Genomic DNA, 21,924 nt, shown 5'->3' on the forward strand with positions numbered 1-21,924 from the left:
AATTATGATGTGTGTTGATGTGTTCCTCCTTTGGTTCAACTTCTTTGGGACTCTCTGAGCTTCCTGGACTTCCTGGAGGTCTATTTCCTTTGCCAGACTGGGGAAGTTCTCCTTTATTATTTGTTCAAATAACTTTTCCACTTGTTGCTCTTCCTCTTCTCCTTCTGTACCCCTATAATTCGGATGTTAGAATATTTAAAGATGTCCTGGAGGTTCTTAAGCCTCTCCTCATTTATTTGAATTCTTGTTTCCTCATTTTCTGTTTGGTTGTTTCTCTCTTCCTTCTGGTCCACTCCATTGATTTGAATCCCAGTTTTCTCCCTATCACTATTGGTTCCCTGTACATTTTCCTTTATTTCACTTAGCATAGCCTTCATTTTTTTTCATCTAATTTGCAACCAAATTCAACCAATTCTGTGAGCATCCTGATCACCAGTGCTTTGAACTGTGCATCTGATAGGTTGGCTATCTCTGTCACTTAGCTGCATTTGTTCTGGAGCTCTGATCTATTCTTTTGTTTGGACTATTTTTGTTGTTGTTTGTTTTGTTGCGCCTGTTATATACAAGGGGTGGAGCCTTGGGTGTTCACCTGGGCGGGTCAATCCAGTCTCTGGGTTGTGATCCTGTATGTTCGGCAGGGGTCCAAGAAGGAACAATGGTGCTTGCTTCACTCTCTGCAGGATTTATCACTTCTGCCACCTCCCCCAAGCAAACTGGGTCCTTCTGGTGCTGGTTCCTGTGTGGGTGCCTGGTTTATCTGCACATGAATGTGGGACCGCCCGGTTCTGCAAGCTGCCTTGCATGCCAAGCCCCTCCACAATCTGCCATCTCACTGGATCTACCTGCTGCCGCCCCATGTGCCCAGGGTTTGCCAGCCACCACTTTTTTTATTTTGCTGTGATCCCTCTCCACCCAGCTGCCTGACTCCGCCCCTCCTACTGGTCTGGATGAATGCATCTAGTTTAACTCCTTGGTTGTAGGATTTCCATACAGTTCAATTTTCTGTCAGTATTGGTTGTTATTTTGTTTCTAAATTTTTGTTGTCCGTATTTTGGTTGTGTGAGGAGGCAGTGTGTCTACCTATGCCTCCATCTAAGCCAGGAGTCCCAATTAGAAAAAATTTTAAATGCAAAATTAAAATCCTCCCTTGCTAAGTAATATTACAGAAATTAATTTAAACTGAATTACTAAACTTGTAACTATTTCAGACAGTACAATAATAAAATAAGCTAAAGCCAAATGTACGAAAAGATCAAGTACCTAGCACTTTAACCTTCTGGGAGTTAGGAAAACACTCTAGATGATGTATAGCACAAAGAAGAAATTGAGAATAAATGCATATGCCTCAATTTACTAAGCATTATTTACTAAGTAACAACTATATATACCAGGGTCTCTTAAAACTGTTATTTCGATAACCTGAAGCTCTAACCTGGCACTTAAAACCATTAATACCCTCTTCAATTTCCTGACGTCACCCTTGTGGAGTGTGGAGACCTTATATATCCTAGAAGGTCATAAATGGGACTGTGTGGACAGTGGTGGGTTAAACATCACAATGTACTGATATATATGGATTTCTGCGGCATGAATGCTGGCTATCCTCCAGAAAGCATAGAAGAGAATACTTCCTTAAGCTCTAATAATTAAACTGATATTTATTTCTATGACCCTGAAATAATGCTTTTCCTCATGTTCTTCCACCAAAAACAATAAAATAAACTTTAAAATTGACTCTATAAAGTAATTTATGATGTACTATAGTGTTTCAAAACCTAGGCTGAAAGTATATTATTTCTTCTAAGCTCTTTCCTATTAAAAAAAACACAAACAAACAAAACCCCCCAAATCTGTAAGACATCCAGAATGCTAACACGTCAATAAACAATGTAATGTCCATCCAAGTTCATTATGCCCATTTTATTTACTTCTTTAGTAACACTTAACTCCTGAGATTGGTGTGTAAGTTATATTTCTCCTAATAGTAATGGCAATAATGTATAATGATAAAAACAAGCATGCTTCTTTATTATGGGTACTTAGCAAAACAGAGAGGGCATACCCATTCCGGAACGCCTTGCTTCTTTTCCCCACAACAAACCTTGCTTCTTACCTCGTGACTGTAAGAGGCGGGGTTTCCGAGATGAATGCTTGAAATGGGACTGGGTGGTCTCATGATGGTCAAAGCTTGAGGACTCCTGTATGGGATCCAGAGGCACCATCCCCCTTGCAAGCATCTCAGGTCCATGAACTTGACCTGGGACCTGAGGACAGACAGGTTGCGTTTGTTAATATGTTACTTTTTAATGAGGACTTCAAATAAATAGAAAAGAACAAAAGTATACCAGGATGCAGGGGAGAGAAGGCCAGAATACTTTTAATTTCCAAGCAAAGCAGGGGGAATAACCACTACAGACAACTGATAACTAGCTTATATTACTAGCAGCTTATATATTAGTTTTTTTATATAGACAGACAACATTATATAAGGTCTATTCCAAAAATATCCAGCCATGTACTATGAAAAAGACATTTATTGAAGATATAAGATACAAGACACATTGTACATAGGACAATGACACCCTAGTCCCCTTCAAAGTAGGCACCTTGGGGCCTCACACAGTTCTTCCAATCATCATCAGCTGCTCTGTTATATTTTCCTGAATCTCATTGATGGTGTGAAATCTCTCCCCTTTCAAAGGTGATTTTACCTTTGGGAAAAGCTGGAAGTCACAGAGCACCAAATCTGGGCTGTAAGGGGGCTAAGTTACCTGGGAGGATTTGATGTTTCACACACAAAAAACTCTCTGCGTAAGACGTGATGCATGAGTGGATATATTGTCTTGGTGAAGCTGCCAATCACCAGGAGCCCATAGCTGTGGCCTTCTGGATCACCCTAATAGTTTCCGTGGAGGAATATTCATGCTTACCACAAAATTTGATGCAGATCTGTTGCTCTACTCATTCAGTCATTTTGAATGAAACAGCCACACAGTACACATGCTCACTCAATGGCATCCAATTCCTCCCCACTGACTAGTGTAGTGAAGCCATCAACGTTCATGCATGCGCATTGCAGTCCACTCTCCTTGGCTGCCAGGTTACATCAATGCCATGCAAACCATTCTCATTATAATAACAATGGCTGGACTTTTTCTGGGCAGACCTCATAAATACATATATGTGAATAAATATAGCTATTATATAAGTAGTAGCTTATATATTAACACTTATAACTAGCCTAATACTAAGACTACTAAACTAATTTTAAATCAGTAACTTTCTCTTTGTTCCAGTTTCAAATTCTGCGCTATAAAAGGCTCACACATAAATTTTACCCCTTCTCACCTGCTGTCCTGATAAATCAAGCTCCAAATCTTCCAGAAGGGTCACAGCCTCCTCCCCGCTATCAGGACGGTATTCCTGCAGCCAGACTTGAAGCTCCTTGGGCAGGATGGAAAGGAATTGCTCCAGCACCAGCAGCTCCAGGATCTGCTCCTTGGTGTTTATCTCTGGTCGTAGCCACTGATGACAAAGTTCCTTAAGTCGACTCAGAGCCTCTCGAGGCCCAAAAGTGTTCTGATAACAGAAGTGCCTGAAACGTTGACGGAAGATCTCTGGGTCAGGAGGAGGAGTCTCCTGCAGGCTGGAATCCTGCCCCCACATGTGGTCTTCCTCATCTTCCTCTTCCACCTTCACTATTACGATACCATCCTTCTCCTGGGCAGCCTGGGGGGACAGACCAGTCGCTTCCCTTGATTCGGCAGTCATCATTCAGGGTTAAAGAACTTGATCCAAACAGGGTCTGTGCTTTCCTTTCTGTCCTAGGAGATGTTTCTGATATGTTTCTGTAGTATTAAAAAAAGTAATTAGTACCTTTATGAAAAGTGACCTGTGCTGTCAATATATAAAGGATTACTTTATTTCCTGTATAAAAGATGAACATGGAGAGGACTTCCAGTCAAGATGGCAGTGGCATAAACAGAAATGGCTTCCCTCTTTGCACACCCACATCAAAATTACAACTAAGATATAGAACAGCCATCACTCAGAACTGTCAGAAATCAAGTTGGATGAAGTCTGACAACTACGGAATAAAAAAAACCACATCTGTTCAGACTGGTAGGAGGAGCACAGACACAGAATGGGTTGATCCCAAATCACGGGTAGTGAATAAGTTTGGGAGGGATACAATGGGAACAAGGAGCACCAGCCCCACACTAGGTACCCCAGCCCAGGGTTCCAGTGCCAAGAAGATAAGTCCCCACAACTTTTGGCTAAAAAAACCCAGCGAGAATTGAGTTGGTGGAAGAAACTTCTGGAGCCCCAAGTAGTCCCTCTTAAAGAACGCACACATGGACTCACCTACTCAGACTCACTCCCTCTGAGTTCCAGCACTGAGATAGTAGCTTGAAAGGCACCAGTGGCATACAGGGAGGAACTGAAGTGTTAGGCATCAAGGTGAGCAGAGCCCACTGTCCCACTTCTAAACCCTCCCTCTACAGAGCCAGAGCCAGAGCCAGAAAGCTGGTGCCTCTAATACTCCATCAACCTGGCTAACACTGTTTAACCCCCTTGGAGATTTCCAGACTCTGCCCCATCCAACTTATGGGCTCACCCAAGCTGCTTTTCCACATGAAAGGCTGGTCTTTGCTCATGCTGCAAACCTTCCTAAAACCTCTCAAACAATAAACAGCTGGCTTCAGTGAGCCCCAGGCCTGGCACTAGCAGCAGCCAGCCTAAATTCATAGCTTGGCTTCACCTGGCAATCTCCAAGCCCAGCACAAGCACCAGCCATCTCAGATTGCTTTACAACTCAAGCAGGGTGGCACCAGGAAAAACATTGGTGGGGGGATGACCTTGGCCTGCACCACCCAGGAAACCCCAGAGCCAATGCACCCAGTGGACAGCTACAGACCACACTGGAGTACCACTATGCTGCCCCAGCACAGCTAATTCTCTACAGAGGGCAGAGGTTGGTGCTAAGTGGTCACCGCCAATCCTTGCTGTTGACCGGCCTGGGCAAATCCCTCCCATTGATCTGCCAACAGCAAACCAAGCTCAACTACAAGAGGAAGGTGTTCTCAGCCCACACGAAGGGTGCAACTTGAGTACTCAGCTTGGGTGATAGAGCAGGCTGTGCCACTGGATCCTACGCCAAAACGAGGATACAAAGAAACATGGCCCAAATGAAAGAATAAAGCAAAACTCCAGAAAAAGAGCTAAATGAAATGGAGATAAGCAATCTATCTGATACAGAGTTTAAAACACTGGCTATAAGGATGCTCAAGGACCTTCACGAGGACCTTAGTAGCATAAAAAAGATCCAGTCAGAAACAAAGGATACACTAATTGAAATAAAGAACCATTCAATAGATATGCAAGTCCAGGAAGCACAGAGTCCCAAACAAGATGGATGTAAAGAGCCCCACTCCAAGACACAGCATAATTAAAATGTCAAAAGCAAGATGAAGAGAGACTCTTAAAAGCAGCAGCAAGAGAAAAGAAGTTATCTACAGGGTAGTTCCCATTAGACTATCAGCTGACTTCTCTAAAGGAACTTTACAGGCTAGATGGGACTGGCAAGAAATATTCAAAGTCACAAAAAGCAAGGACCTAAAGTCCAGACTGCTCTACCAGCAAAGCTATCATTTAGAATCCAAGAGCAGATAAAGAGCTTCCCAGGCAAGAAAAAAACTAAAGGAATTCATCATTACCAAACCTTTATTATATGAAGTGTTAAAGGGACTTATTCAAGAAAAAAATATCAAAACTAGGAACAATAAAATGGCAAAAATATGTATCAACAATTGAATATAAAAAACAAGCCCTGGCTGGTGTAGCTCAGTGGATTGAGCGCAGGCCTACAAAGCAGAGGAGCGCAGTTTGATTTCCAGTCAGGGCACATGCCTGGGTTGCAGGCCAGTTCCCAGCAGGGGATGCACCAGAAGCAACCATACATTGATGTTTCTCTCCCTCTCTCCTTCCATTCCTCTCTAAAAAAATAAATGAATAAAATCCCTTAAAAAAACAAACAAACAAACAAACAAACTAAGCAAACAAGAACAGAGACAGATTCATGGATATGGAGAGCATTTTGATGGCTGCCACATGGGAGGCGGTTTAGTGGAGTCGGTGAAGAGGTGAGGGGACTAAGAAATACAAACAGGTAGTTGCAGGATAGCCACAGGGATGTGAAGTACAGTATAAGAAATGGAGTAGTAGCCAAAGAACTTACACACATGAGCCATGGACATAACAATGGCTGGGGGATTGCCTGAGGGAGTGGAGAGTGTCGGTGAAGGGGTCAAAGGGAGAAAAAATCAGGACAATCGTTAGAGCATAATCAATAAAATGCAAGTTAAAAATAAGTACATAAAAATTAAGGAGGTATAAAAAAAGAGATGAATATGGGGTTGGAGATTGGGTGAAGGGGTCAAATGGTACAAACGTCTTTTTATAAATTAAGTAAGTTCTGGGGATGTAATATACAGCACGGAGCCTACAGTTAGTAATACTGTATTGTACATTTGAAATCAGAGAGTAGATCTTAAAAATTCTTATCACAGGAAAAATTTTCTAACTACAGTGACTGAAATTAACCAGACTTATTGTGGTGGACATTTCACAATATTGAATTATTATGTTGTACATCTGAAACTAGTATGTTATATGTCAATTATATATTAAAAAAGTGGCTTTAGAGATTGTTACAGAGAAACTACAGTTACAGGAAATACTAATGACGCAACATATTAACAAGAAAATGGCACAACCGAAGTTTCTGTCTACAGCAAGGTTTTACTCAGCCAGGTTAGGAGGCGAAAACCCAAGTCAATCTAAATCAAATGAGGAGTCAAACAGAGAGAAAGTAGATACTTTTAAAAAAAAGGGTGTGAGGAAAAGAACTATTGTAACAGATGTATGCTGGGACATATACGCTGTTATGTACATTTAGCTGCCAAAAATGACTAATTACCCTTATTATCTACACATTTTAAAAACTTCAAATTATTTTCTTAACTGTTTACAAATCTCCCAGATGAACAATTTTAGTAGATCGTAAGCCTGTTTGTTAAAAATATTAAAAACCTTTTGATTAGTTTGTAAGAATGGTAATTGATTTAGGGCCATAGAAATAGAAAGGTACTAGCTGAACTTCAACAAAAATTTACCATGGTTGGTGGGCGAATTTCCAAACAGAGCCAGCTGACAATGTGTTTCTTCCCTCTGACTTGACAAATCTTCGTGAAGCTTCTTTTTCACCTTTACATTCATCAAAATTAAGCATCAAATTCAAGTTTTAGAGACAGAGCATCCAATTGCTGTACCACAATGAGTTAAGCCAAGAGCTTTAAACTAGTGAAGCATTTTTAATTACATGGCTCTCACAAAAAATTATTGGTAATTTTGGTGGCAAAGGGATTGTGTAAATTTAAAGCACAAGTTTTTTTTTAAATGGTACAATTTAATGTATTTTCATTTTGTTATACAAAATATAACAGTACATGTATATAATTTTTAGTTTTTAACTGATAGAAATGTGTGACCATAAAAGTTTGGAGATGACTGATTTAACCACAAAGAATATGATTTTAATCTACCTCATTTTTTGGTCCTTAATGAAAAACAGAAACCCTTATTAAACTAATAGTCTATAATAACAATAAAGAACATTACACTCAAAAGGGCTTTCTTCTTAAATGTAAAGGAAATAGGGTAATTAAGTCATTTCTACAATGACATTAAATTGGCAAAAAGTCCTACAGCAAACCATAGTCTAGCCTTTCCTTTTGATTCCTTCAGACCTGTTTTGTACCCCACTTCCTCGCTGAGGTGAATATTGTTTTTTCAATCTCAGAGTAGTTTTCCCAATAAAGTCCTTACAGCTATAATTACTCAATTTCCTAAACATTTCTGCATATCCACCATATGCAAGTGTCCTGCTAGACTGAGGGGAATAAATAGATGAGAAGCACGATTCCTATTTTTATACAAATTATTACAGTACAAAGTAGAATATGCCAACTGTTCTAAGGTTTCAACAGAAGTGTTGGAAGAGCCATGAGAAGTAACTTAACTGATTTACTAAGAAGGCAGCTTCTAGGAAGAGGTTCCCTGGAACTGGAGCATCAGAATAGCCAAGATCTCTACAGGAAGAGGCAGTGAGTGGGTAATCCAGGAGCTTACCCCTTTGGCTAGCTAGTTTAAGCCAAGTAGAGGCTAATTAATTCCTATAAGCCTTAATTTCTTTTTTAAGATTTTATTTATTTATCTTTAGAGGGGAAGGGAAGGAGAGAGGAAGAGAAATATCAATGTATCGTTGCCTCTCATGTGTCCCCTGCTGGGAACTGGCCTGAAACCCAGGCATGTGCCCTGACTGGGAATCAAACCGCGATACTCTGGTTCACAGGCCCGTGCTCAATCCACTGAGCTACACCAGCCAGGGCAGCCTTAATTTCTTTATTGTGAAAATTCAAAAGAAAGATTACCTTTTCCTGCTACATCTCTGACAATTATTTCCCACTACCATAATTCAAGCTCCACATCTGCTTAGTCTAGCGTTACCCACCCCCCCCAATACAGTTCCTCTAGCTTTAATTTCTCCCTGTTCCAATATGGACAGCATGCCAAGACCAACACAGTGTTGCAAAGTATGCTTCCGGTCATTGCCTCCTTACCCTCAATCACTGTCACAGAATCCTCGAAATCCACCAATTTAATGTTCAAACAACACACCACACTGTACTTCTCCACTCTCACCTCCTACTACTTTTCTTAGTAGTGATTCCCTATAATTCAGCCCTTCTGGCCCATTAATGTTCCATAATGGTCAGATTTGTACTAACTTTTCAAGATGTATAATGTTCCTGACATTTCAAATTAATTAAGGTTATCTTCTTCCTTTGACACCCTTCGTACTTTCTTTGTCCCTAAATTAAGGCACTTATATTCTCCTTGTATTATCATTATTTGGGTTACAGTTACTATCTCCACCTCCCAATTAAATTTTAAGCCCCTCAAAAACAGGGACTGTTATATTATTTGTACTTACCTCGTAGAGTACCTGGCAGTTTAATTCTGTTAAAATGAATAGAATAAATAAGAACTACTCGAACTATTACAGCCCTCCATCCCTTGCCATCTTCTAATTGCCTTTAGTGTCAATTAGTGATAAAATATTTTATTAATAATATCTCGATCACTCAGGCTCGGAATCTAACCTTTCTTGACTGTTCTCTTCTTACATGCCTTCTCCCTTACAAGCACTAGGGAGAAGCAATTCTTTGTTCATACTTATTTTTTTCTATCTAGTTCCATGAAGTCCAGCTTCCTCTTTTTGGTTCCCTGCCTTCATTTTCTCCACCCCCCCCCCTTACTCTCAGATTATTTTCCCTAGAACTCTACAGCCTTGCAGTCAACAACTTCAGTGCCTGGTCCCAGTTTCCCCTTAAGCTTCATTTCCCAACAATTTCTCCCCCTCCCTTGCATGAATCTTTGCTGTCCAGCAAAATGAGTTTATTCAGCATTTACTAAATACACCTTGTATTTTGATTGCCATACTCTCATATTATATTCAATGCCTACTTACCCTTCAGAACTAAGCTAAAATACCACTTGTCCCTCATCAGTATTCAATTCAGGAAGCCTCTAGTAGGTATAATAGTAAGAACCAATGTTTACTGAGTGCCTTCTATGTACCAGGTATTATATTAAGCATTTAATATAATGCTTAACATAACTGTACCTAGGAGGTAGGTACAATTATCATCTCATTTTACAATGACACAACTAAGGTTTATTGATGTTAAATATACCCAAGGTCACAGAGCAATTAAATGGTAGAGCCAGGATTTGAAATTAGGTCTGTAGGACCCCTCAGTTCAAGCTCTAATTATCATATCAACTCACCCTGTCCCAACATGTGGGGTAAGGAAGGGCTTCTGTGCATATACAGATTCTAAGAGGCAGGCCTATGAAGGTGCTCATGAAGGATGACCACTTAGGAATGGGCCTCATCTGACATCCACTGCTTTCCACTAGAAAGCTGTGCAACTAAAGAGATACAGCAGAAGACGCAAGTGGGAATCATCTATTGTAAAATCAAGCAGGTAGGGCGTTCAAACAGGACAATGAGTAGAACTAGTGCAGTAACTAGGCTAGTATCAGCAATCTTTTTCATAAAAGTTCTATCCTGTATTAGCTATATTAAGGAGAATAAAGGAATGGAATCTTGATTTATACCCACACCCAGCCCAGAGTTTTAAGAGCAGGACACTCTTTGGGTCAGTGGAACTTAAGAGGAAGAGACTGTGAAGAGAAGTGAGACCTAAAGAAAAAGACATGAGGGTATGGGCACACTCCCTGTTCCCCCAACTCAACAGTCCTTCTTCCTCTCCCCGCATTTCTCTACTCCTACTCTGGGCAACAGGAAAGTCACAACAGGAGTAAGAGGGCTGGGTTTTCTTTTAATTTTCCCAGATAGTAGGAGCACACAGCTTTCCCCCGACTTCTAACCTCCTGGCCCTAATGGTCCCGCACCTATGTGCTATTAAGTTCTTAAGCTCTTTCTTTTTCTGTAATTTTTTCATGCCTTCCCTCCTCAATTGGACTGTTGTTAAGGGTATGCTTTGTACCTATTGGACCACTTAGTACGATTCCTCACAAACATCAATTAAAAAAAAAAAAACTTGATGATGTTACTATTTTTTGCCCATTCAGACAGCATTCAATATTGCCTTCAAATTGGCTACTTGGAAAAGTTTCATGAAACTGCTCTACCACTTACCACAAGATAATTTTAAGCAAAATAATCTGTTTTCTCACCTATATAGTAACAATAAGAAACAGTATTTACCTCAGAGTTGTTGTGAGGATTAAATGAGTCAACACATGTAAAGCACTTAAGAGTGCCTGGCTGGCATTTAGTAGACACCAAAGAAGCATTTTAATTAAAAAAAAAACCAAAAACAAAAAACCCAAAAACTTCGGAGGTGTAACTTGTATTTCCCAATTTCCAGCCTACTTAAAAGATAAAAGCAATGGGAGAAAAGCAGCACATGTTGTAACACTTTAATTTTAGTGTCTCACAAATAAGTCCACATATGTGAGTTACCAAGGATGGGATAGTAACTCATCCTTGGTATAAGGACCCCAAAAAACCATCTTCTGGAGGGCTGGCCCTTACAGGCTTTCCCCACTACCTGAGTGTTCTAGGAACCCATCTGTGTCAGTGTACCAGCTGGCGTTGTGAGAGGCTGTGTTTGGTTTTAGTGAATTTTTTGAAGACTCTTTCAATGCCTTTGCCCATTTCATGTTGGGTGATTTATGTGTGCAAATCACCTGCCCACACTGTGCTGTGTGTTCAGCAGTTTTTGACCTTGACCAAAAAACGGCATGACCCCCATGCCCCACCCTCCTCATTCACCTCATCTCCTCCAGAGCAACTTCTATTTTGTTTGTTTCCCCAATGAAAAAAGTTCTCAGTGGGAAACAGCCATTGTGGAAGAGGTGAAACAAACAGCAAAAGCACTCAAATGTATCAACAGTGAGGAATTCAAAAACTGTTTTGAGTAGTGGAAAAACCTCTCCATAGGTTTAATGCATAAAATGGAGAGTACTTTGAAGTTGACTGAAGTTTAAACTGTAAGAATACACAATTTTTTATAAATAAATTCCATTTTGGGGACGGGGGTCCTCCCTCCTATTTAACCTCCCTGGCACTCAGTATCCTTATCTGTCAAATTAGGAGAGGGAAGGAACTGGGAGGAGAATACTACCTCTGGGGTCTCTCTGAGCTGAAAAACATTCTGACATTCCATCCGATTCAGGTAAGATTACCCCCAGCAACTGGTTCTTACCAAGGATAAATACAAACGATTTTCTTACAAACAGGGCTTGGAGTTACAAGCTCACTTTATTCCAAAGGCTATTTTCTAAACAGATCATTACTTTTTTTCCAGGGTGTAGTCTTCGAAGTTTAAACAAACTGCCCCCCTCCCATTTTTGAACAGAGCTACGAACTTTTAAAATGTTTAAAAAAGGTACCTTTAAGAGACAGCTAGCTACGCAAAGAATATCAATACTACCCCAGAAAGAAACACTAAGATTTAACCCTGTGTATTCAGATGCAATATAAAGTTAGAAAAAAGTGTAAATGCTTGGATCAAGTGGAAAATAAGCAAAACACTATGGCATCAATTAGCTAGCTTCCCTCTTTCTATTTTAAGATTGGTGGAGCCCTGGCTGCTGTGACTCAGTGGATTGAGTGCCAGCCTGAAAGGTGGCTGGTTGGATTCCCAGTCAGGGCATATGCCTGGGTTGCAGACCAGGTCTCCAGTTCGGGGTGTGTGAAGGCAATCAATTGTATCTCTCACACATCGATGTTTCTCTCCCTCCTTTCCCCTCTCTAAAAATAAATAAATAAAAAATTAAAAAAAATTGGTGGAATCCGCCTGAAATAATGAACAAGAATACTGCACAGTAATCAGGGGCAATACAACTTGGAGAAACATTCTGGAGCAAGCCGTCCTTATGGTTTTCTATGTAATAAAGCTATTCATTTGGCCAGCATATACAGCAAGAGTGCTTTGTTGATCCGGTTACAATGAATTCTCCACAATTCAATTCAATACATATTTACTGACCACCTCTAAATCCATGGAGCGCTGGCCTGTACAATAAATGCTTTCTTTGGTCCCAGGCCATGTAACAGCCACTCTCTATAACGAAAGTATCTTATTGTGTACTGACTGGCACTGCGGGGAGGGGAGGGGGCACTGTCAGAGCAAACTGTACCTGAATTTTTCAATTATTCAATACACTGACTAAATCGAATTTCAAAATGAGAAGGGCCTTTTGAGAAAACCTAGTTAATATTATTAATGACAAAACTGACAGCTGACAAAACGTGTTGTCTTATTCAAGGTCACTCAGGGAATCATTCCTCTGATCTCACAGTGTAATTTCCACAAGTTCTCTTCACTCTCACCCACACCACGTTAAGAAAAGCAGCTACCCAGAACTGAAAAAAAATCCACCTAATCTTTCTGATAAGGTGCATTTCTAAAGCCTTCAAAATACTCCATAAAGCAGAAAGAGAGTGGAATGCGTATGTCTCTACTAGATCCGAATCTCTTCTTGATCCATTCTAAGCTTCAACTATTCTTTAATCCCCGTTCAGGGGTGGGGTGGAGTGAGGAGAAGGAATGATCTGGAACTATGTATGGTGCGCTTCAAAACGTGCCCATTTCTCGGCCTTCCACATTTCCCACCAGGACCTGAAGGACCCCGAAAAAAAGTCTCACTGGAATCAAAGCAAATGGCGACAAAGGGAAAGCAGGAAAAAGAGGCTGGGGTCATGGGCTCGCTCGCGACCCTGTCCTCAGAAACGTCTAACGACGACGACGACACTGTGGGCGAGGGGCCCGGAAAGGGCAGCCGGCCTCTCTCCTGTCCCCGAGCACCCCTGGTCACTAGACCCTCGCCCCCTTCCACCAGGACCTGGGGGTGGGGGTAGGGGGACGCCTCCCGAGGGGACGGCCCTTCCTACAGCCGAGCCTGGAGAGGGAACAGGCACTCTCTTTACATCCAGCCGGGTGCCTGAAAAGGGGACCCCAGCGTCGCAGCTACAGAGCCCACCCTCACACACACCCCTCCGGCGGCCCCGCCCGCCCCCCACAGAGGCCGGCCCAAGTCTCACCGTGAGCCCCGGGAGCGGCTTTGGGGCGCTGGGAGAGAAAGGGGAGCTGACTCTGGGGCTCAGATGGGCTGAAGGGCGCTGCAAAAGGACCTAGGCCCTGCCGACGCCTCCACACAGACACAATGAGTCACAAAGGCCGGAAGTGTGTCAGCACCTCGCCTTCCGGGGCCGTGCTGTGCTTCCGGATTCTCTCTAGGAGCGCCGGAGGATTTTGCTACTCGGTTTCCAAATTTCTAGACCCGGCCCCAGTGGTTTGGGTGGGTGATTAAGCCACCAGCTTTGAGTTTCCTGTCCTTAGTTCGTGCGCCCCGAGTTGGTGATGGCAGTTCAAACCTTATGAAATACAGACTGTTCAGCCCAGGCAGCAACTCATGTGAAAATTCGGTTTCTCCGCTCTTCCATCTTGGGTAGTCCTTGTATAATTATGGTTATTATCAAGCAATATTTAGTAATTGTATGTTTGTATCAGAGGAACAGAAACATGGGTGTTGACAGAGGAGGATCAAAGTGAAGCCAGGGGTGGCTGGTTTCACAAAATTGCCCTGGTAGTTTCTCTTGGGCCCTGGACATGTCTGCCAATTGAGTGGGTGGTATTTTTCAAACACTTGGGGGTGGGTTGTGGGGAGGACAAAGGACGTCTTTACAAAATCGAGTCAGTTATAAGGGTCTGTGTTTTGCTTATGTGGCATATGCTATTATAGCAGTTTAAAAGGAGTTTTCATAGTTATAGCCACTTTTACCTTCAAGGTGCTTTTGCAGCTTATTATTATGACCTTCACCTTTAACTGGCAAGTTGCAAGGGTGATCACAACCTTTAATGGTTGTGATTTTGCTCTATGTTCCAAGACAAGTTCATGGAGAGACTGGTGGCATGACTAAAATTGCTTGGGGGGGATTATTTAAGAAACAAAACAAAACACTTGAAAACTAAAAAGCAATTACAGTACCATTAAATGAAAATTGAAAAATGGAGAAATAATCATCTGTAATCCCTCCACCCTGACTATGATGGCTTTAATTTATCTTTTCCTGTTTTCATATATATGTTATATATTTTTAATTTATTATTTTAAACACAGTTCAAAACTATAGTTGTATTGTATATGTGACTGGCATGCTTGAAGAACTTATCACATTCATGCTGTAACGACCACTTTTTGGACCACAGCTTATTGGATTAGGTTTGGGCACCTAATGAAAGCACAATTTATATATGTGCTGACCTTGGCAACTATAGAGGTGGCCTGGCTTGAGAGCTCTGACTAATGGAACAATAGATCCCCTTTCTTGGGGAGTTTAAATGTGAGACAAACAGAAAACGGGGCGGGGGGGTAAGCAGAAATCAGTAAGCAGAAGCTGTTAGGTGATAGAAGCCATGAAGCCGCAGAAGTCTTAAGTAAGCAAAGGCTTGAGAGAAAAACGAACTGAGCTGTAGAAATAAAGACAGATGCACCCAATGGCAGAGCAGGCTCATTGAAGAAGCCCAGCCATCTAGTACTTAAGGCCCACAGCATAATGGAGGTGATGGCTTGAACAACCTTCAGACCTCAAACAATGTTTATTTTCTGCATTGCTTGACTTTGCTGCAGCTGTCATTATGCCCTGTCTCCCTACTTCCCTGCATGTCCTTAGAATAAACCTCTGGCTAGCAAAAGAGTCTAACTTTGTTCCTTGACACCTGGAAAAGCCCAATGTGATTGGTGTGAAATTAATATATACTACTTAAGATAATATCATATCATTAACACTTTAAATTTTTCTACACAGAATGGATAATTAATGCTTTAATAGCTATGTAGTATTCTACTGAGCAGCTGTACCATTAATTATTTAATAATTCTTCTATTTCTAGATATGTAGAGTACTTCCAAAGTTTGGCTAGTTTACAAAATATTTAAATGAACATTTTTGTGCAAATACCTTTTGGCTTATTAGGACAGATTCTGGTAAGTGGGTTTACTGAGTTAATAGGTATAAACTTTCAAAATATATTTTTCCCTCAAAGATGTTTAATTTTCATCCTGCACAAAGTTACTTACACCAGAATGGTGGCAAATGTCCTTCCATTGACCTTGATTAATTTATTGGATTGCATCAGAATTATGGCAGAATTTATTTATTCATAGCCATTTATCACCTATTACGTATCATGGATTATGCTTAATTTTGGAGGATATAAAAGTGACATTGTGCTGGTCTGCAAGAAGCTTACAGTGACCAATGTGTGGGTCACCGAAATGCATAGTGAAATGATGCATAATCTCTTACCACATAAACACACTTCTCTGGCCTGGTTGCAGGTTTCCCAGGGCAGAATTAAGGGTTCTGTGTGGCCCCTCTTCTGAAGGTTACTCTCTGCTAGTGAAAAATGGGGTTGTCTCAAGCCTGCTCCAAGGTCAACAATGTTGCAGCTTCTCCTGCTGCCCCTCAGTCCACTGCTTATTGCTGTCTTCTCTGAGTTCCCCGGCTTGGAATAACCTTTTGGACCTATGAAAGGTCCATAATACAAGACTGTTATGCACAATAGATTTAATCCTAGATTTCCAAATCAGTGGGGAAAATTATAGTAATGAAGGCTGGAATCAACCTCAAAGCGATTATTCACATTTTTAGGCCTCCCAGCCAGCAGGATTTATCCCTGGCCAGCTCTCTGATGCTTAGCCCTGCAGCTCCCCGCTACCCCCACCCCACAAGCCTCCTTATGTCTTTCTTCTATGAACCTAACAATCTCTTGGAGCCTTTATTATCCTGAGCGTTAATTTCCTATATACATACCTCAGTTTGCCTCATCCCACCCCTCAAGTGCATATGGGCCAGGCAGCCAATGGGTAGGATAAATTTAATTGTTACCTGGCTGTGAAGTGGGTCTGTGGGTACCCACTCATATGTTGAGCACATAGCCTGGCTGAGGGAGGAAGTCATTCTTTAGGCTATTGCTGCCACCTGGGGTGTGGACTCACAATGAACAGACAGGCTCATTTTTCCAAGGAGAGAAGAGAAATGGGATTTTTAGGTGAAATTTCTCCATTTTTAAATGGTACCCAGCAAACAAACAAGGGGCACACTTGCACAGGGCACATGCACACGTGCACCCTCCGTGGTGGAAGCAGACAGGTTTGCAGGTAGGGGGTGTGTGCTACTGGTCTTGGCCCCATGGCCAAGGGGATCCCCTTTTCTTAAACAAAGAAGTCTCAGGGAGTTTGCCTAAACAAAGAACCATCTGCCAGTGAAGTGAATGCTGATCATCCTCTATATTGCTGATCAATCCTTCCATCCTCCATGGAAGCACAGTTGCAATTCCTTCCCTTTCAACAAATAGACGTTTTTTTGCATATTGTATGAGGAAATGATGCAATCTGGAGTTAGGCCCACTAGGCCCTCAGTGAGGACGCTGATGGATGTGGCTGGTTGTTTTTATTTTATTTATTTAGTTAAAAAATATTTACTTATTTTACAGAGAGGGGCAGGGAAGGAGAAAGAGAGGGAGAGAAACATCAATGTGTGGTTGCCTCTCATGCGCCCCCCGACTGGGGACCTGGCCCAAAACTCAGGCATGTGCCTTTACTGAGAATCAAACTGGCTACCCTTTTGTTTGCAGGTCAGCACTCAGTCCACTGAGTCACACCAGCCAGGGCTGGCTGGTTGTTTTTAATTTCTAGCAGCACTATCTTAAAACAGAACCAAACTTCCCAATTCTCCGTGGCCGTCAGTGCCATGGGGAGTGTGATGACCATGCACAAATTCCTGAGGAGTCTGTGAGGTCCCCACTAGTCCTGCTTGCAGAAAGGCTAGTACTCCCTGGGCAAGGTGGAAGGCTGGAGCAGGAGGAAGCCACAGGAGGCTCCCCTGGCGTTTGGGCAAGGAGGCCTCAGCCAGATCCAAGTCGACCATTTCTGAATTGTGTAATCTTCCCCAGACACTTCATATCTCTCAGCTGTAGCTGGTCACTAAAAAATGAGCAGAATAATATTTCAGTCCCCTTTCTACCACCCAGCACAAGATGAGTCAACACCTGGAAAAATGTCTGATAAGTGCTACTCAAATATTGATTTATGCTGCACTAATGTGGCTTTCACCGAGAAAAGGCTTCGAGAAGACCTGACAGGTGTGTGTGACGAGGGAAGGGGTGGAGACAGGTTGGTGGATAACAAAACCTTTCTTTTCCCCAAAGATATGGAAAACATTTCCCAGAAACCATAAGGAATTACAAAACTCAGCTTGGAAGGCAAAAATACATGAGTCATGATTTTTTCCTGCTGTGTCTGGTGGCTACACATGGAAGGTGGCATAGACTGGGTTTTAAATCTTTGCTGGAATATTCACTTCCTGTGTAAGTTTGGGCAAGTTAGTTAAGCTCTCCGAGCCTTTGTTTCTGTTACAGGTTGACTTGTGTTCTCCAAAAATGGTATGTTGGAGTCCTAAACCCCAGTACCTCAGAATGTGATCATACTTGGGGGTAGGGTTTTTACAGAGGTAATCAAGTTAAGTTAGGGGTGGGCCCAAATCCAATATGACTGGTGTTCTTATGAGAGGACATTTTTACACATTCCCACACAGAGGGAAGACAATGTGAAGAGACACATGGAGAAACTGGCCATCAACGAGCCACAGAGAAAGCCCACAGAAAGAACCAACCCTACCAACACCTTGATCTTGATCTTCTAGCCTCCTGAACTATAAGTAAATTTCTGTTGTTTTTCGGTGCGTGGCACTTTGTCACAGCAGCCCTAACAAATACAGTTCTTCAGTTCCAAACTGGGGGCCGTGGTACCTACCTGAAAGGTGACTGTGAGGATAACATGGGTATAGATGGTGAGGAGGTGCCATCTTGGTTCCGACCTGAATCCACCCTGGGAGTTCAGGCATGTCTGGGCCATTTGAACTGAAGGAATGTGTCCTCCTCAGGTGGACTTGCAGGAAGGCCTGAGAAACCGCCTGAGGCATAGCTCACATCATGTGAGGGGCTGGCAGACAAGTCTTGAGACAAAGACAATGCTTTAGTCATCACAGGGGACCACACTTCTGAGCATGGTGTGATGCTGCAGCCCCTCAGATTTTCTCCATGACCTGGCTCCCTGTGGCTATCTGTCCCAGTCTCACAGCCCTTAGGGCATACATGTAGAAGCAGAATTCCATGAAGCAGAATTCCATGAAGCAGTTTCACTGAATGCTGGTTGTTGTCATCGCATTGTGATTGGACTGCCGACCAACTTTTCCCTCTGGCAGATTCCCACAGGTTAATTTCTAGGAGCCTTTTATCTGAAGCGAATTAGTTTCTGTATTAGTGTCCTATCACTGCTGCGGCAACTGCAGATTTAGTGGTTTAAGTAATGCAAATTTATTCTCTTACACTTCTAAAGGTCAGAAGTCTGAAAGAAGGTCTTAAGGGGCTAAAATCAAGTTGTCAGCAGGGCTGCATTCCCTTTGGAGGTTCTAGAGAGAGTCCATTTTCTGTCTTTTCCATCTTTTCTGGGCCACTAGCATTCCTTGGCCCGTGGACCCTGCTTCCATCTTCAAACCCAGTAGTGCAGCATCTTTAAGTCTTCAGATCTCCCTTCCTCTCTCCGACCTCTACTTCCATGCTCATCTTCACCCTCTGACTCTGAGCCTTCTGCCTCCTCTCACTCCTGTAAGGACCCTCATGATGGCAGAGACCACCCAGACAACCCAGGATAATAATCTCCCTGTGTTGAGATCCTTAATTTAATCACATCTACAAAGATAACATAGTCACAGTTTTTGGAATTAGGTCACCTATTGGGGGGGAGGGGAATCGTTCTGCCTCCCGCAATTTCCTGAGGGAAGAACCCTCCACGCCCTCCTTTTTGGCTGTACATCCACCTCCAGGTCCGGGGCTCCTATGGACCTGGGCCCTCCACTACGGCTTCGCCACCAGCTGTCATCCTGCTGGCTCACCATCACCACTGTCGCAGCTGTTGCTGCTGCCATCAACCCCACAGAAGATGACAATAGAATCATCTGTTGGCAAAAGAGTCCAAAAAGTGTAACTTGCAGGTTCCTAGACTTCTTCAACACAAAGTGGAATACAGAAGGGAGAGAATTGAGCTGAGAGCAGACAAAGTCCATTACATCCATTCTCACTCTTCCATCCAGATTTAACTTCCATGCAACAACAGTAACAACGAAACATGTTACGCTTTCATTTAAGATGATTCAACTCTCCCTCAGACAAAACATTTTTGCCTTTTCCACAGTCTTAGTCACTGTATCTGCCATTGGGTGTTATTAACTTCTCTTTCGGTTCTAATCTTTCACTTGCATTGTCTGTAACCTAAAATCAGAACTGTAAGTTAACTACTGCTGATGTAAAGTTAATGACAAACTTTATATAAAATAATAGGAGAAAGGGGGGGAAGGAATGATTAGTGAATTTATGGAAATATAAGTACTTATGTAAAGTATAATACAAATAAGAAGGAATATGCATAGCTGCTATGGGTCTTATTTCTGTAAGTCATTGTATGGTAGTGTTTTGGGGGCAACTCACTAACAATCTGGAAAAAAATTAGACGTGTATTTCATACTTATATCAGAATAAATTCCAGATAGGTTAAAAATTTAAATGTAAAGTCATATGAGTAACAGAAGAAAAGGGGCACGACTACTTGCACACTTCAGAAAATGAGGGGATTATTGAGTATGACACCCGAGGCAGGCATCTATTGGCTTGTCTGCCCAGCAGCCCCCTCTTCTGAGAAACCGCTTCCACCCTCCGCCTCCCCTGCCATGGACCTGTGGTTTGAACAGGAGATGTCTTCTCCTTTATTGAATCCTTCCAACCATGGTGGCTGGCTTAGAGGGGAGCTCCTCATTCACACTGGGCTAATCACTCCCCTGGCCACTACACTGAGCCACCTTGAGATTCTTTGAACCTGTCTCCATTCATGAAACTGGAGAGATGCGTGTTCTGGCACTGCCTTTGGAAGTGAACATAACCTTGTGGATGGATATAGCCATCATGCGGGGAAAAAAAACTGACAAGGAGAGAAAAGCAAGTTGAGAAGCAAAGAGGTGGTGCCTAGTTCCTCCTTCATACAACACTAGGTTACACACTTATCCTTCTTAGTTATGTGAATTAATAAATTCTCATTTTTGCCTAAGCTTATTTTAGAACAATTTCTATCATTCAGCATTCGAATTTCCAATTCAAACAACCCAGCAATAGGAACCTTAAAAATGATAGATTTTAAGTTAAAATCCTGTTAAAAGCAGTTTTAAAAAAGAAAACAAATATCTCTTACAAGATTAAAAGACAAGTGAGAACAATGGCAACACATGTGCCGGATGCTTTGGGCGGCTTCACCTCGTGGTCCCGAGATGGCTGCCAGTTGTCTCCTCTGCACATCACACCCAGAGGGCGCAGAAAGGGCTGTGTCATCTTCTGTCTTGTGTTCCCTTTTAAGAGCAAGGAAAATCTCATTACTCTCTGCCCCGCCCCCATTCCCAGTGGACTTACACATCTTCTCAGCTAAAAGAGCATCACATACCAATGCCAACATAGAGGATGGAATTACCACAACTGGCTAAGGCTTATGAAGATTTGCTACCTGGGATATAGTACCTGTGAGCTGTACAGATGGTGAGAACCTAAACAAAATCAGGACTCTATGGGCGGGGGAAAAAGTAGGACAACTGAGATCCTAGGGGTGTAGGGGCGGAGATTTGAGTAGACTAACCAGCAGGTTCTGTCACACTAGACGAGAAACTTAAATATCCATGACACTTCTCTGAGATACTGCCTGTTCCCTGGAATGCCCTATGAGACTGGTGAGCTCCTCTTAAGCTTCAGCATTTACCAGGCATAGTGTATTTATTCAAAACATAAAAATTAGAGTCAGGGAGCACTGGGGGGGGGGCTGGGATGGGAGTAAAAGACAGAAAACTGTACTTGGACAATAATTAAATAAATTTAAAAAATTAGAGTTAAATGAAAGCTGAGTTTAGGTCTCAATTCCTCTACTAACTACCTATGTGTTTGAAATCTTTCTCATAACCTCTCTAAGCCATAAGTTTCTTCATCTGTAAAATTATGATAATTAATAATTGATAATTATTGATAGTAAATGAGGATGATAATTATACTAACCTCATAAAGCCTTTGAGAGAGTTATATGATGTAATGTGTAAAAAGTGCATAGCAAAATTGTTAACACACAGTTAATACTCAATGCATGTTACCTATTATATTGTTACTGTTATTC

At 42.0% G+C, this 21,924-nt stretch overlaps 1 protein-coding gene across 6 annotated transcripts in view; it reads right to left on the reverse strand.

The window, feature by feature from the left end:
* Positions 1 to 13,834, reverse strand: part of ZKSCAN1 (zinc finger with KRAB and SCAN domains 1) — a 32,161-nt gene extending 18,327 nt beyond the window's left edge. For 5 of the 6 annotated variants that reach the window (XR_008389692.1, XR_008389691.1, XR_008389689.1 and 2 more), the window contains exons 1-3: positions 13,703 to 13,834; positions 3,349 to 3,848; positions 2,114 to 2,264 (exon numbers count right to left, since the gene is read on the reverse strand). Coding sequence is in view for 1 of the 6 variants with exons in the window: in XM_037134966.2 (XP_036990861.1) it covers positions 2,114 to 2,264; positions 3,349 to 3,774 (577 nt within the window). In the remaining 5 variants the exon portion in view is untranslated. Of the gene's footprint in view, positions 1 to 2,113; positions 2,265 to 3,348; positions 3,849 to 7,175; positions 7,267 to 13,702 lie in introns of all 6 variants that reach the window. The other variant, XR_008389690.1, reaches the window with a different exon arrangement.
* Positions 13,835 to 21,924: the final 8,090 nt, after the last annotated feature.

This window comes from Artibeus jamaicensis, unplaced genomic scaffold, assembly GCF_021234435.1.
Source record: "Artibeus jamaicensis isolate MK-2021 breed Jamaican fruit bat unplaced genomic scaffold, CSHL_Jam_final contig_956, whole genome shotgun sequence".
NCBI lineage: Eukaryota > Metazoa > Chordata > Mammalia > Chiroptera > Phyllostomidae > Artibeus > Artibeus jamaicensis.